Here is a 17,348-nt window from a genome sequence, read left to right as displayed (position 1 = left end):
TATTTTTTCTTAATTACTGGTAGTACCTGCACAGTTAATAGATTTATAGAATTTATTTATAGAGAAAATTATCTTATTTTTTCAAACAACTTGGCATTGCCTCATCGAACATGAAAGACATCGCTGGAAAGAGAAATTTCTGTGAAAATACAAATTTATAAAAATATACAGTGTTCCATTTAAGAAAAACCACCTTAAAGATGCTCCGCCCTAATGCGTCACCATGTATAATTCAAAATATTTTTAAAATGTGAACTTTTTTAAGTACATCACTCCCATAAAATATTTCTTTTCAAAACTTTATAATAAGGGAGATATTGAACTTTGTCGCACTATTGGGCCACCCTGTATATGTTTTTCATTAGTGAAATACGTTCATAGATTCATTAGGTCAAAAACTTTTTATTGTCGACAACTGTACCACAGTATACGAGTAGACGTCTCCTTTTTTCTCTGATTAAGCTAGTGCTAGTAAGCTTCTATTACACCTTTTGTCTATATAAACCAATCAGTCTATCAGCTTCTCGATATCCCGTTTCAATAGCAGCATGCACTGTAGAAAAATAATAAGGATGGGTAGCTTCACCGGCGAATAGGACAGCAGGCGTTCCATTTTCATATTCCAAAGGCATTCCCAACATTTGAGGGTACCTTTTACCGTTAGTTTTACCCTTGACAGATTCGTATGAGTAGGTACCACGGAAATGCCGATTGTTGTACCAAGAAGATCTAAAAATATAGTATAAAATTTCAGACTAAACAATCTGCTTTCATATTTACCTTATAATGGCATCTGGCTCAAGGACGGTATAGTTTGCACCTAAAAATGTCTTGAATAGATACATACAGCCATCTGTTATTACTTTATCTGATTCTTTTTCCAATTCTGGCACCATTTCTGCAGCGAAGAAGCCAATCAGTACCTTCGGATTATTTTCAGCTTGGAAGAATTTTACTGAAGCTGTCAGCCAAGATTTTCCATTCTAGAAATTGAAGTCATGTTTGAACAAAATAAAATGATGTTCAAAATGATGAAATTACCTTAATTGGTCCTTCAGGAAAATCTGCGATAATTCTTCTTTCGTCGTCGGAACTCCAAACGAATCCGTAAAGTTCACTAGCATTCCACCAAGTTTTTGGAAAGTGGAACGCAACTTTAAAAGTTGCTCCGAAACCAAAATTCCTTATAGCAGCAACTTTGTCAGCAGGTAGTGAAGGTTCAAACAAAGATTTATAACTAGCTTTTAACACACCCAAAGACGGCGTAAAAATGACGTGGTCAACCTCAACCGTTGTGTCATCGAAACAACGAACTAAAACTTTCGTACTATTCCCTTTCCATGAGATTCTGGTGACTTCTTTTTTGAGGAAAATTTTGTTATCGATGGGTAGTTGCTTTGAAGAATCAGGAAACTTTTGCATCATCAACTCTAGTATGGTTTTGAACCCACGTCCGTTCCAATTTAGTCTCAAGTCGCCCTCGCATCTCTTGTAATCCGACTTACGAGATAGATCTAGTAATGAGAAGGTACTGTCATAGAGAGCAGTATAATGTTCCAACCAATCTTTTGAATCTAAGCTAACCCTCAGTTTTTGTGGTTCCGTGTTGTATTTTTTTGAGAAACTGGCATTGAATCTGAAAATATGGGTAAAAGTTAAGTGAATATAATTTACTGAAAAATAATAAAACGTTCTAAGGTATAAGGCCATATAGATACCTAATACGATCATAATCCAGCTATTTTGATACGGAATTTCTAATAATAAGTACCTAATCAACTAAAATAAACTCACAATTTTTGAAAACATTCTCCTACGGACTCTAAATTCCCGCAGTTCTTCTCAGTCCCTTCATTTGTTACCGAAGCGTCGATGTTTTCAGCGAAATCTAGCAAACCTTGGTACACTTCATCATCAATATACTTGCCGTTGGAATAAACTAATTTATATGACAAATTCGTATGCATCAGCACATCGTACTGGTTTACCATCTCATACACAATATTATCTTTCTCTCCATGGCACCATTCAGCACCCAAATCAATAAAGGAATCACCGAACTTAACGCTTCGTATTCTACCGCCGATTCTGTTTTCGGCTTCAAATATCCTCAAGTTGGTAAAATTGTTTTTGAGTAACTTCGTGGCTGCTGCAATGCCTGATGGTCCCGCTCCTATGATGAGAATGGATGGGTTATATCGCGCGTTAGTAACTGGAAGGAATAAAATTGGAATTAACAGTAAATTGTTATTCAACATTTTGTACAAATTTAAAAAAATCTGTACCGAACAGTGTACTATTTTAATTCACAATCAGTAGAAGGCACGCCTGTTTTTATCTGGAGTAAAGACAAATCTGGCAAAGGTCAAAATAAATGCGGATCTCAATTTGTTACATAATTTATTTATTTACATTAATTTGTTGTTTATGAAGTATTGCTAAATTGTGTTACACCAGCTGTTGTGAAGATAATTTTAGAGAGAATTGTAAAGAAAACACAAGTTGATGATTTATAATTGAATAGAGATATACAAACGGAATTTTGAAGTTCATCCAAAAATAGAGATTCTATAGATATATGATTAAGAATATAGAAGATATACAAGGTGGACCATTAGTGTGAGAAAGTAAAATAACTCCCTTGTTATTCATAATACAGTGAAAAAGTTGATATAAAAGTTGTATGTACAGTATCAAGAAACCTAAACTATAAAATTAATTTAAAATATACAAATATTACATGTCTTAAATGGAACACCCTGAATATTTTTAAACATATGGATTTCTGAGAAAATTCTATATATGGCAATATAAACAGTTTAACATTTGGTTTAGTGCGGGGTTGCCAAGTAGAAAATTCTTCGAATTTTGGAAAAAGCATGACCTCAAAGAGGTTGTATTAACCTTCAACTACTAACACTTGAAGTAAAAATAATTGACGGAGTTATAGGCAAATGTTAGACAAAGGTTCCTTAAACTCACTGGAATGATCAAGGAGTTGCTGACAAACGTCCACAGGCTTTTCTTTCTGTTGTTCGGTCATCAAACGGGGAATAAATTTTGCTGCAGCTCCATGCATGTTCAATTTTTCAGTCAAATTTTCATGACATGACCAAATGAGATACTAACCTGTTTTGCAATTTCTCTGACAGTCTGTCGACGATGTACACACCAGACCTTTGACTTTCTGAATATGGGAGTCATCAGTTGAAGTCGAAGACTTTCCTTGGCATCTTTAACTGAGGTCAGGTATTTTTTATTAAAACTTTTGGTGACCAATTCCAAAATAAAAATATAATCAGAATCTATTACACCGAAATTGAGGGAAACTTTGGTTGGCACCACGACAAAAAGATCTTTGTTGTTGTTCTATCTTGATGTATGTGACCATGCTATTTGTCAATTAGCTGATATGTCAACAAAGGGATTAAGACAATTGCAATTTAGTAGGTATCAAAAACTTAGGATTAGAAATGGGAGAGTTAGAGGAATTAAAAATTATATGTATTTGTTTTTATAAAGAAAATGAAAAGAAAAATAAATCGTTTAATAACGTTTTCTTTCTTTTAGTTAATATTGATTGTTATGTATAAAAATAGAAATTGAATAAAATGTCATGTACAAAATAAGGTCGTAAATGATAGTGTATTCGAAAAGAAAATAAACAGTATCAAGATTAAAGAAGAAGTTGTTTAATTGCTGTTAATTGTAAAAATATGTACATACATCAATGAAAAGAGCAATATGCCTAATGTTGGGCGTAATAATGTATCAATCTGTCGGCTTCCCTGTATCCAGATTCGATGGCACCATGGACAGTGGAGAAGTGATGTGGATGAGTTGCTTCTCCAGCAAATTGTATGGCTGGATCTCCATTTTTACGTAACAAGGGTGCTGCTAATTTATTCTGTAATCCTTGTTCGGTGTTTTTGGCAGAATCGTAGGAGTATGTTCCACGAAAATGGGGATTGCTGTACCACATCGATCTGAAAGGAGGAGTTTTATGAACAACGGAAAAAATGTGTGCATACTTAACATTCCAGAACTGCTTTAAGCCACTATATGATTCTAAACCTGCTTTATTAAAATTTAAAGAATATACCTAATTTTTTTTAACAATTACCTTTTCGAAATTTTCATTAAACAAGTTAATTATTCAAAAATTTTGAAAATTAGAAAAAAATTTGAATTCTGCAGTTTAGCTACTGTTAAAAAATGGTATTCATAAAATTAAAAGGCTGTTAACAGAAAATTACACATTTTCCATATTTGTATTTTTGCTTTAACATAAAAATTTTTCTAAAATTGTTATCTGATGAAGTCCTATAAGCTCTTTAACATCAACATCTAGGTATGCAAGAAACAACATCTAGGTATGCAAAGACTAATTACTAATAACATTATAGGACCTGCGAATCTAGTATTGAATTACACTGCAATATCAGATCTAGTAAACACCCAAGCTTACTATATTGGTGTCAAAAAGCACAAGATTTCATTAGATGAGAATAGACTTGATTTGAATTAACTTAATTATATATTATTTTTGTTTCTTTTGTTCCTTTATTAAATATTTATATAAAAACTAACTTACTTAATTATATCGTCTGGGTCGGTTATATTGTTATGTGTTTTACCCAGGAATTTTCTAAACATGTACATGCAACCAGCCGAAAGAACTTCATTGGATTCTTGTTCTATTTCAGGAACCATTTCCCCAGCGAAAAAGCCCATAAGTACTTTAGGGTTGTTATCAGCGGGTATAAAATATGTGTTTTCTGTTAACCAGGATCTTCCGTTCTAAAATTCAAACAATGCTGAAAAGGACATTTTTCAATACTAAATTAATTCAGATTTGAAAGCGTATAAGATTTATTTTCTTTCTTCTTATTGTTAGTTGTTAAAGTTTGAAACATACATAGTTGCCGTATGTAGTTTTTTAAATAACAAAAATATACCTCAGCAAAGTCAGTTATACAGGATGTCCGTTAAAAAATGGGACAAATTCTACCACTAGATTCTACGACGAAAATTAATGGGGAAGTCATGATGGCTTTTATTTCCTCCTAACGCAGAGGGCGGTCAGGCTTCTTGGGGAAGGTGGATAAGGGGATCAATCTGTTGTAAACTACTGATCTTTATTTTTGTACTCTCCTACACGTAATAGTATCACTACACAAATTCGAATTTGTCGACGATTTCGTTGTAGCTTCTAGAGAGCGCCACACGCTACCATTAGAACGCATTTAAATTGCCAAAACTTTTTTGTATCACCGTATGTCTTTTCACCCAACTATTCTGCTTAAAAAAAGCATACCTTGCTAATATCTGTAAAAATATGACTTCAAAGGAAACAGTGCAATTACAATTTTAAATTTAACAATTTTACTGCAAACAGAATTGACACAGTAAAAACATACTTTGTAAAGACAATTTAATCAATCTAACACAATCGAAACAATGCAACCAATCTAAACGACCTAAAAATCTAAAACTTAACTAATTCACAGGTCAACAAGGGTCAAGAAGCAGACACACTAATGTACATTCTTGAAGGATTTTGGTGCGCTGAATTCGAATCTGACAGCAGAATTGCTCTATCACGTCAGGTTTTTGAGATATCCTAACCTAAAAGTGCAAAAATACTGTTTTTCGTCATAGTTGAGGTTATGTAGTAATGCCACCTATTCTTTTTCAAAAGAATACATATAATTTAAAAGTACAAGGCTCCCTCTTTCGAATGCCGTTAAGTTTGCTCAAATATCTTTTTTTTTTTTTCGTTGAGATATCACATGTTGAAATTTTTAAGTTTCTCAGTTTCTTAATATGCGAAAATCTACTGAGGATCCCTTAGACATCAAACAGTCGATTGCAATTCAGAAACTTCATACTCAGAAACCTTCAATACATACGAACTCAAACTCACAAACTCCAAATTCACAAACCCACAAACCCCAAACCCACAATCCCTAAATCCACAAACCCCAATCTCACAAAACCCGAACCTACAAACTCCAAACTTACAAACCCCAAGCCCACCAACTCCAAACCCACAAACCGTATGGGTATGAAGTTTCTGAATTGCAATCGACTGCTTGATGTCTAAGGGATCCTCAGTATATCTCAACGAAAAAAAAGATATTTGAGCAAACTCAACGGCAGTCGAAAGAGAGAGCCTTGTACTTTTAAGTTATATGTATTTTTTTTAAAAAGAATAGATGACATTACTACATAACCTCAAATATGACGAAAAACAGTGTTTTTTACATTTTTAGGTTAGGATATCTAAAAAACCTGACGTGATAGAGCAATTCTGCTGCCAGATTCGGATTCAGCGCACCTAAATCCTTCGGAAATATATATTCAAGTTTCTGCTTCCAAAAAAAATTTTTGTTGATCTGTGTTATTATTGACATGTCTTAAAAGATATGTTTTTTAATGTTTATCAGTGGAGCTGAAAATAACTTAAACAATTTTTTTCATGTATTTACAAATTTAAATGCCTTTTTGTTGAAAACGGTTGCAAGGTATACCTTTTTTTAAGCAGAAAAGTTGGTGGAAAAGATTTTTTCAACCCAAAGTGAAATACACGGTGGTCACTTGAGACGTCTTCTAGAACATACAACGATATCGACGACAGATTCGAATTTATTATCCCTTGTCTTAGGAAGCCAACAAATTTGTTGGTAAATATGATTTTCTTAAAAATGATTATTAGTTAGCTAGAAAGCCATTGAATTTAGAAACTTTTTTGTCTCTCTATATTTTATTCATTAAACGCGATGTTTTTGAGGAAAATTGCGAATCACGATATGCATTCGAGCATATTTTGAGATTTTTCTCGAAAACATTACGTTTTACGAAAAAAGCATCAAGAGACAAAATGGCTTTCTAGTGGACTGATAATTCTTAAGAAATTTAAATATGTCATCAAATTTTTTTGGCTCCAGACAAGGGGGCCCACGGAAAATTGTCTTAAGCGTAGCATAATCAGATTCCACATGTCATGAAACCCCTGTGTACGAAATTTAGTACAACATGGTTCTGAGATATAAAAAAAGATTATTCTTAGGGGCGGATTTCAGGAGGCTGAACTCCGAAAGAGGAGGCCACTTGCCAAAAATAAAAAATACGAGTCTCCTAAATTTGTCTTAAGAATCTGTGACCAAATTTTGTTGCATTCATTTCGGGACACCCTGTAGTATTAGAATATTTATTATTTATTTGTTTGGGAAACAAAATCAAAATAAACTTAGATAATAAAAGCTTTTTTTTTCAAGAAAATACTAATTAATAATTTCTTGTTAATTTTATCAAAGATTGTTCGGTCCAAATTATTTAGAAATACTTACTCTTACTGGTCCTTTACCAACTTCAGTCAGAATTTTTTTTCTGTCAGCTGCACTCCAAATAAATGCATAAGGTTGTGCAGTGTCCCACCAAGTATGAGGAAAATGTAAAATAATCTTCATAATAGCCCCAAAGCCAATACTTCTTATCGCCCTTTCTTTTTCATCTGGTAATGCAGGTTCAAACAAACTCTCATGACTGGCCTTCAAAACTCCCAAAGAAGCTGTGAAAATCACATTATCAGCTGCATAAGTGGTATTGTCCAAACAATGAACTTGATTCGCACTATTGTTCCAAATTATTCTTGTAACTTCTTTGTTCAAAAGAATGTTATTGACAACTGCCAGTTCTTGGGTTGGGTCAGGGTACTGCTGCAGCATCACTTCTAAGATAGTTTTGTAGCCTCTACCGTTCCAGTTTAATCCCAGGTCTCCTTCGCATTCCTCATAAGCAGATTTTCGTGACATATCGTATAAAGTAAAAGCGCTATCGAAGACCAAAACATAGCCCTCTAGCCAACTCTTGGCGTCTGTAATGATGGTCTGCATAGAATTATTTTGGTACAATTCAGCAAATGTTGTGTTGAACCTGTAAAGGACATGTGCATCGTTATTCGATTACCTACAGTGTACAATATGGCAATTGTGAAAGAATTATTAAGCCAAATTAATAAGGAATTGATGGACAAGATATATTTACTAAGAATTAGTCTACATTAGAAAAAGTTACGTTATTGAAAGTTGAATTTGCGATCAGTTCCACATCCTGAAGCTAGCAGATCTTTTGAGTAGAGAGATGTAATGACATGAGTAGTGCAAGTAATCCTTAAAAAGTTTAATTCATTGGTGTGACTACATTTGTACCATTGTTAGTTACGTTTCAAAGACCCGAATGAGTTATGTTTTCAACCAGACAGTACATCTAATAAAATAGCTGTGGCTTCATAATAAATTATGTCTGACTTACTGACTATCAAAACATTCTCCAACGGAAGAAAAATTCCCACATTTTTCTTCAACCTCTGTTTTGTTCAAAGAAGCATACATGGACCCAGCAAACTGCGCCAGACCATTATAGATTTCTTGGTCGAGTAAAATACCATTCGAATAGTACACGTGCATGGAAAAGCTTGTATGCCTCAAAATATCGTACTGCTTTACCATTTCAAAGACAATATTACCTTTTTCTCCATCACACCACTCACCACCTAAGTCGAGATAGGCATCTCCAAATTTAACACTATGGATACGTCCACCTATTCTGTTTTCAGCCTCGAGAATTTTTAGATTAGTAAAATTGTTTTTCCATAGTCTACTCGCTGCAGCTATTCCTGAAGGTCCAGCACCAATTATGAGAATGGAAGGATTTTTATTTAGGCCGTGGGTATATAAAAAGTAGTTGGTCACTAGCAGAATAATACATTTCACTGACATTTCAGATGGGCGAAGTAAATTCATCTATTTATGAACATCTAATAATGAACTGAATATCCTAGTGTGGGTAGATTTATGAGAAGCTACAACTATGGCAAAGGTCAATTTTTTAAAGATATGATGCAAGAGTTAAACACAAAACATTATTTTTAACTAAGTTTCTCTGGCACCTGTGGCAAAGGTCAATTTTTTAAAGATATGGTGCAAGAGATAAATAAAAAACATTATTTTTAAATTAAGTTTCTATGACGTATTATTTATTTGATAAACATAATATGTGCTATGTAACTGTATAGCAGATAATAGTTTCTATAAACGTAAGCTCAGACTAAATGTTAGCATTAATTTTGATAAGAACTGATTTTTTCACCTCCTAATAAATTTATTTGTCAATTAATCTGAATCTAAAAATGTAGGTATAAGAAGGTGACAAACGAATATGTAATTGTTTAAACTGATTCGCAGTTGAAAAAAAACAGCCTAAATGAAATTTTTTAGAGCGTCAATGTAAATTCCTTTTTGATTTAGAAGTTTATGGTAACAAATTCCAATAGATTAAAGGATTCTCTTCCACCTGGGCTAAATTTAAAATTAAAAAATAACACATTGTTGCATCATAAATGTGTCATAATAAATCATATATGATTTTTTTGGCATATCATCATTATTTATTCGAATATTTCACTCTAATTATGTACAAATGTTATATTTAGCCAAATACTACAACAAAAAATATTAACTTAAACAAAATCATTTTCCTTTTCTTAACAACTTTCATATTTGCGCTTATTTTCTTCTTACACCAGGGTCTACAACTTAACGTTTCAAAAAATTAATCAATCATTTCCCGTTATCAAAATTTGTAATATCGTTTCTTTTTTAATTAAGTCTGTTAATTATAAAATATAAATTATGTATGTCAACTAGCGAAGTATGTGTGCTAGCCTTCGAGCACATACAGTATTCAAGAGGTAGCCTGCCCCTCCCAACAGCCGGGCAGGTTACAAGGCGAAGAAAGAGATAGCTGCTCTGAAGGTAAATGCTATCTTTCTCTAGCCGAACGTAATTGGCTCATGACTGATCCCACGTGACAATATTGTACGTTTTGTCAAAGATGCTATCATTTTCATAGATATAACCTGTGATGTAACTGTGTAACAATAAATCGTTTCTAATCAGTTTCAATTTTTCGTGGTTCTTCTTTTTTAGTTAAATATTTATTAAGCAACTTACTTGATCATGCCATCTGGATCGGTTATATTGCTAAATGTTGCTCCTACAAACTTTTTAAACATTATACATGTAACCAGCTGTGAGAACTTCATCTGCTTCTTGTTCCATTTTGGGAATCATTTTTCTAGAGAAAAAGCCTTTGAGGACTTTTGGATTCCGGTCAGTAGTAAAGAAAACGACGTTCGTTGTTAACCATGATCTTCCGCTCTAAAAATGTCATTAGCTTCTTCAGTTTCGATATACTTAGTGTAGAAACATCTTATTTATTGAACAAAACATAAGAACCATAAATATATCTTTCAGGCACACTAATATTATTGGTTTTGTTTGTATCAGATACTTCCGCTTACCGGTCCTCTTTCAAATTTAGTCACAATTCTTTCTCATTCAAAATAAATGGATAAGGTTGTGTAGTGTCCCACCAGATATGAGGAAGGTGTAAAATAATCTTCATAATAGCCCCAAAACCAATATTTATTATTGATCTTACCTTTGCCTCTGGCAATGCAGGTTCAAACAAACTTAGATGATTGATTTTTAAAACTCCTAAAGCAGATGCGAAGGTATAAGTAGCCAGGTGGTGTTGTCAAGACAAAGAACTTGAACTTGGCTCGTATTGTTGTTCCAAGTGATTCTATTGACTTCTCTGTTCAAAAGGATGTTATAAGCAATTGGTAATTGTTGGGTTGGATCAGGGAACTCGTGTAGCATCAGTTCTAAGTTAGTGTTACGTCGTAACATTTATTTTTACTTATAAACTATATGTATTTTTATTTACCTAAATAATTAAGCAGTAAAGGAATTAGTCTAAGAAAATCCTGAATCCAAAACATAATTACATTTTTAAATTGAGGGATAACTGAAGGGTCCGGGTTTATCCAGGTACAAATTATAACCATATTAATATATTATAATACATTTATTGTATTGATACAATTAAGAGGATTGGGATTTGGAATTTCTTGAACCGTACAGAATCACCGGTCATCAACACTTAATGATAATTATACCTAGGGCAAAGTAAGAACTTACTTATGATCTTCCTTATAAAGTAGACACTAAGATTGTCAACGTATTACTAAATATACTTTAGTTAAGTAAAATATCCAAAACAGTCTTATTTCCAAGATCTCCGAAACAAGAGACATTTCAGATAGTTTAACACTTTAACACGTTGCACTCAAATACCAATATCACGAAAGCTAAATGAGATATCAACAATCCAAGAAGATATGAGGTTTTGCGCAACGCAGTGCTTCCAACAAGATATCACTAAATATCTCCATTAGCGCGTAATTCAAAAAGTTCTGTTATTTTATGTACAAACCACGTATCTGAGGTCAGGTATTTTTCTATTAAAACTTTGGTGAAATGAAAATACAGGGTATCCCAGGGTGACAGGACATTAGCCATATTTCAGAGACTACCTCGATTTTAATTTTGATAATTTGGGAAATAATGTTTTCGGGTATGCCCTTCTCAATTAAAATAATGGTCTCCACCTAACGCTTCCGGTTCTATTGGAAGTTGACGTCATCTTCGTTCAAAATCTATTACACCGAAATTGAGGGAAACTTTGGTTGGCACCACGATAAAAAGATCTTTGCTATTGCTATTGTTATATCTTGATGTATGTATGACCATGCTAATTGTCAATTAGCTGATGTGTAATAGAGGGATTAAGAAAATTACAATTGCAAATTAGCATTAAAAAATTAGGATTAGAATTGGGAGAGGAAGAGGAATTAAATATTATAGTGTTTGTTTTTGTAAACAAATTCAAAAGAAAAATAAATCATTTAATTTTTAATTTAATATACACCAATGAAAAGAGAAATATTCCTAATGTTGGGCGTAATAATGTATCAATCTATCAGCTTCCCTGTACCCAGATTCGATAGCTCCATGGACAGTGGAGAAGTGATATGGATGAGTTGCTTCTCCAGCAAATTGTATGGCTGGGTCTCCATTTTTACGTAACAAGGGTGCTGCTAATTTATTCTGTAATCCTTGTTCGGTGTTTTTGGCAGAATCGTAGGAGTATGTTCCACGAAAATGGGGATTGCTGTACCACATCGATCTGAAAGGAGGAGTTTTATGAACAACGGAAAAAATGTGTGCATACTTAACATTCCAGAACTGCTTTAAGCCACTATATGATTCTAAACCTGCTTTATTAAAATTTAAAGAATATACCTAATTTTTTTTAACAATTACCTTTTCGAAATTTTCATTAAACAAGTTAATTATTCAAAAATTTTGAAAATTAGAAAAAAATTTGAATTCTGCAGTTTAGCTACTGTTAAAAAATGGTATTCATAAAATTAAAAGGCTGTTAACAGAAAATTACACATTTTCCATATTTGTATTTTTGCTTTAACATAAAAATTTTTCTAAAATTGTTATCTGATGAAGTCCTATAAGCTCTTTAACATCAACATCTAGGTATGCAAGAAACAACATCTAGGTATGCAAAGACTAATTACTAATAACATTATAGGACCTGCGAATCTAGTATTGAATTACACTGCAATATCAGATCTAGTAAACACCCAAGCTTACTATATTGGTGTCAAAAAGCACAAGATTTCATTAGATGAGAATAGACTTGATTTGAATTAACTTAATTATATATTATTTTTGTTTCTTTTGTTCCTTTATTAAATATTTATATAAAAACTAACTTACTTAATTATATCGTCTGGGTCGGTTATATTGTTATGTGTTTTACCCAGGAATTTTCTAAACATGTACATGCAACCAGCCGAAAGAACTTCATTGGATTCTTGTTCTATTTCAGGAACCATTTCCCCAGCGAAAAAGCCCATAAGTACTTTAGGGTTGTTATCAGCGGGTATAAAATATGTGTTTTCTGTTAACCAGGATCTTCCGTTCTAAAATTCAAACAATGCTGAAAAGGACATTTTTCAATACTAAATTAATTCAGATTTGAAAGCGTATAAGATTTATTTTCTTTCTTCTTATTGTTAGTTGTTAAAGTTTGAAACATACATAGTTGCCGTATGTAGTTTTTTAAATAACAAAAATATACCTCAGCAAAGTCAGTTATACAGGATGTCCGTTAAAAAATGGGACAAATTCTACCACTAGATTCTACGACGAAAATTAATGGGGAAGTCATGATGGCTTTTATTTCCTCCTAACGCAGAGGGCGGTCAGGCTTCTTGGGGAAGGTGGATAAGGGGATCAATCTGTTGTAAACTACTGATCTTTATTTTTGTACTCTCCTACACGTAATAGTATCACTACACAAATTCGAATTTGTCGACGATTTCGTTGTAGCTTCTAGAGAGCGCCACACGCTACCATTAGAACGCATTTAAATTGCCAAAACTTTTTTGTATCACCGTATGTCTTTTCACCCAACTATTCTGCTTAAAAAAAGCATACCTTGCTAATATCTGTAAAAATATGACTTCAAAGGAAACAGTGCAATTACAATTTTAAATTTAACAATTTTACTGCAAACAGAATTGACACAGTAAAAACATACTTTGTAAAGACAATTTAATCAATCTAACACAATCGAAACAATGCAACCAATCTAAACGACCTAAAAATCTAAAAAANTTATCAGCGGGTATAAAATATATGTTTTCTGTTAACCAGGATCTTCCGTTCTAAAATTCAAATAATGCTGAAAAGGATATTTTTCAATACTTCAAATTAATTCAGATTTGAAGGAGAATAAGATTTATTTTCTTTTCTCTTAGTGAATTTAAATTTGAAACATACATAGTTGCCATATATGTATAATTATAGTATTAAAATATTTACTACTTATTTATTTGGGAAACAAAATCAAAATAAACTTCGATAATAAAAACTTTTTTTGAAGAAAATACTAATTAATAATGTCTTGTTAATTTTATCAAAGATTGTTCAGTCGAAATTATTTAGAAATACTTACTCTTACTGGTCCTTTACCAAATTCAGTCAGAATTTTCTTTCTGTCAGCTGCACTCCAAATAAATGCATAGGGTTGTGCAGTGTCCCACCAAGTATGAGGAAAATGTAAAATAATCTTCATAATAGCCCCAAAGCCAATATTTCTTATCGCCCTTACTTTTTCATCTGGTAATGCAGGTTCAAATAGACTCTCAAGAGTGGCCTTCAAAACTCCCAAAGAAGCTGTAAAAATCACATGATCAGCTGGATAGGTGGTATTGTCCAAACAAAGAACTTGATTCGCACTATTGTTCCAAATGATTCTTGTAACTTCTTTGTTCAAAAGAATATTATTGACAACTGCCAGTTCTTGGGTTGGGTCAGGGTACTGCTGCAGCATCACTTCTAAGATAGTTTTGTAGCCCCTACCGTTCCAGTTTAATCCTAGATCTCCTTCGCATTCCTCATAAGCAGAATTTCGTGCTATATCGTATAAAGTAAAAGCGCTGTCGAAGGCCAAAACGTAGCCCTCTAGCCAACTCTTGGCTTCTGCAAGGATGGTTTGCAGATTATAATTATTTTGGTATAATTTAGCAAATGTTGTGTTGAACCTGTAAAGGAAATATGCATCGTTGAAATTTCGGTTACCTGCAGTGTACAATATGGCAATTGTGAGAAATTGATAAGCAAAATTTAGAAGGAACTGATAGACAAGACGTCTTTACTAAGAATGAGTCTAGAGAAATATAGTGTTATGAGTTGGACAAGTATTTCTTAAAAAGTTTAATTATTTGGTATGACTATATTTGTACCATTGTTAGTTAGTGTCAAAGACCAGAATGAGTTCTGTTTTCAAACAGACAGAACACCTAAACAAATTGCCGTGGCTTCATAACAAATTATGTTTGACTTACTGATTATCAAAACATTCTCCAACTGACGAAAAATTGCTACATTTTTCTTCAACCTCTGTATTGTTCAATGATTCATACATGGATTCAGCAAACTCCGCCAGATCATTATAGATTTCTTCGTCTAGTAAAATACCATTTGAATAGTACACGTGCATGGAAGCGCTTGAATGCTTCAAAATATCGTACTGCTTCACCATATCAAAGACAATATTTCCCTTTTCTCCATGACACCACTCACCACCTAAGTCGATATAGGCATCTCCAAATTTAACACTGTGGACACGTCCACCTATTCTGTTTTCACCCTCGAGAATTTTTAGATTAGTAAACTTGTTTTTCCATAGTCTACTTGCTGCAGCTATTCCTGAAGGTCCAGCACCAATTATGAGGATAGAAGGATTTTTGTCTAGGCCGTGGGTATATAAAAAGTAGTTAGTTACTAGCAGAATAATACATTTCACTAACATTTCATATGGACGAAGTAAACTCATCTATTTATTGACAATAATAAACTGAATCTCCTAGTGTGGGTAGATTAATCAGAAGCTACAACTGCGGCAAAGGTCAATTTTTTAAAAACTAACTTTTTAAAGATATGATGCAAGAGTTAAACAGAAAACATTATTTTTAACGTATGTTTCTGTGACGTATTATTTATTCGATAAACATAATGATATACATATGAAATATAACTGTTTTATCAGTATGGCAGAAAATAGTTTTTACAAGGTGTTTGTAAATAAGTGCGAAAAATTTTAGGGGGTGGTTGCCGAAGCTATTTTGTTAAAAAAGTTCATATAAACATGCTTCGTTTCCGAGATACAGTGTTTAAATTTTGAAGAGTTTTAAGATATCGACTCGAAATTTGAAAATCGCTTTAGAGGGATAAATGTGTATTTTTTGGGGTGATCCGAATATTTCTAATTGCACCAGTTGCGTTCGTGCGAGAATGCTTTTTTAATAAAAAATGTGGTACGCCACTGACTTTTTTCAGTTTTGATGTTTTTTTAGTAATCCGTCATCAATTCTGAATGAAATTGGTCACTTCAATTTTTTTCGTAGGACGCATCGTTTTTGAGGAAGAAAATAAAACATATTTTATTGCAAGTTGTGTAAGTATTTTGAACTTTTATTGATATATTATCTAGTAGATTACTGTCAATATTTCTAAATAAAATACAACCATCAAATTTCGAGTCAATATCTTCGCCAATTTCCTTCTGTTATTTTTTCTCTATTTGATTTTTCTCTATTTGATGATTATTTTATCCTAAATAAAATGCTGTCTGGCTCACAAAATGGCTTTAGAAAGGGCTATAGTACAACAACAGCACTGACTGTTGTTACTAATGATCTTTTAGAAGCATTTGACAAAGGGTTGGTTAGTGTTCTGGTGTTACTGAATTTTTCAAATTCCTTTGACACTATAAACCATGGATTAATTTGTGCCAAAATGAAATACTATGGTTTTGATCACTCTGCTGTAGAACTTATCTCATCTTATTTAAGTGATCGATCTCAAAAAATTGTTGTAAATAATTTTTCTTCCTCAAACTTAAATATAAAGTTAGGTGTACCGCAGGGATCAATTTTGGGTTCATTGCTTTTTATAATTTACACCGCTGATATTTTAAATTCTGTTTCTGATTGTAAAGTGCAGGCCTATGCAGATGACACGGTTCTTTATTCACACTTTTTTGTTGAAGATATAGCAAGGACTGGTTACCTTATGAATTCTGTACTTAATAATATCATGCAATTGTCAACAGAGCATAACTTGATGCTAAATCCTAATAAATCGAAGTTAATGTTGTTTGGTAGTAAAAATAAAATTAATATTGTGAAATCTAGTTTAAATATCAATTTGAATGGCGTCATCTTGCCTATAGTAGATGAGGCGAAGAGCCTTGGGATAATTTTTGACTCTGATCTTAGATTTAAGGGGCACGTAAAAAAACTTATGCAGAAGGCATATTCTAGTTTAAAGCTAATTTTTTCGAGTCGTCATATTTTAAACTTTAATTTACGTAAAATGTTGTGCGAGTCGCTTGTTTTATGTCACTTTAATTACTGTGACTTTATATATGGCTACTGTCTTGACGAATTTGATAAAAATCGTATTCAAAAAGTTCAGAATTCATGTTGTCGTTCCATTTTTGGATTAAGAAAGTCTGATCATATTTCTCACAAAATTAAGGAATGTAACTGGCTTAATATGAATAATCGGAGAGCTCATCATCTTACTACATTTGCTCATAAAATATTGATATTCCCCAATTCATCAGTTTTGCTCAAAAACAAATTTATAAAACGTTCCAATATCCACCAAAGAGATATTAGATTTAAAAATACTTTTACCCTTCCACATCATCGTACAGCTATGTTTAGGAGAAGTTTTATATATAATGCAGTTACCATTTACAATTCAATACCTAATCAATTTAAAGTTTTTAACATTAACAAATTTAAATATAAATATAAAAAATATATATTTAGCAAACAATAGGGT

The 17,348-nt window shown here is 32.7% G+C and overlaps 3 protein-coding genes across 3 annotated transcripts; all 3 read right to left on the bottom strand.

The window, feature by feature from the left end:
• Window positions 1-349: 349 nt before the first annotated feature.
• LOC108905255 (spermine oxidase) lies at window positions 350-2,284 on the bottom strand. The gene is made up of 4 exons (XM_018708056.2): window positions 1,795-2,284; window positions 1,042-1,636; window positions 781-983; window positions 350-729 (listed from the first exon to the last, which is right to left on the bottom strand). Exons 1-4 carry the CDS (start codon window positions 2,256-2,258, stop codon window positions 483-485), a joined length of 1,509 nt encoding a protein of 502 aa, XP_018563572.1. The 5' UTR covers window positions 2,259-2,284; the 3' UTR covers window positions 350-482.
• Window positions 2,285-3,672: 1,388 nt separating this feature from the next.
• Window positions 3,673-8,810, bottom strand: LOC108905254 (spermine oxidase). Its single transcript, XM_018708055.1, has 4 exons — window positions 8,317-8,810; window positions 7,353-7,938; window positions 4,595-4,800; window positions 3,673-3,986 (listed from the first exon to the last, which is right to left on the bottom strand). The coding sequence occupies exons 1-4, from the start codon at window positions 8,805-8,807 to the stop codon at window positions 3,749-3,751; spliced, it is 1,521 nt and encodes a 506-aa protein (XP_018563571.1). The 5' UTR covers window positions 8,808-8,810; the 3' UTR covers window positions 3,673-3,748.
• A 2,984-nt stretch (window positions 8,811-11,794) lies between these two features.
• Window positions 11,795-15,333, bottom strand: LOC108905259 (peroxisomal N(1)-acetyl-spermine/spermidine oxidase-like). The gene is made up of 4 exons (XM_018708059.2): window positions 14,840-15,333; window positions 13,948-14,536; window positions 12,705-12,910; window positions 11,795-12,096 (listed from the first exon to the last, which is right to left on the bottom strand). Exons 1-4 carry the CDS (start codon window positions 15,328-15,330, stop codon window positions 11,859-11,861), a joined length of 1,524 nt encoding a protein of 507 aa, XP_018563575.1. The 5' UTR covers window positions 15,331-15,333; the 3' UTR covers window positions 11,795-11,858.
• Window positions 15,334-17,348: the final 2,015 nt, after the last annotated feature.

Source organism: Anoplophora glabripennis, unplaced genomic scaffold, assembly GCF_000390285.2.
Source record: "Anoplophora glabripennis isolate ALB-LARVAE unplaced genomic scaffold, Agla_2.0 scaffold172, whole genome shotgun sequence".
Taxonomy (NCBI): domain Eukaryota; kingdom Metazoa; phylum Arthropoda; class Insecta; order Coleoptera; family Cerambycidae; genus Anoplophora; species Anoplophora glabripennis.
The sequence above is the reverse complement of the archived record's forward strand: the minus strand, read 5'-3'. Positions and strand labels throughout refer to the sequence as shown.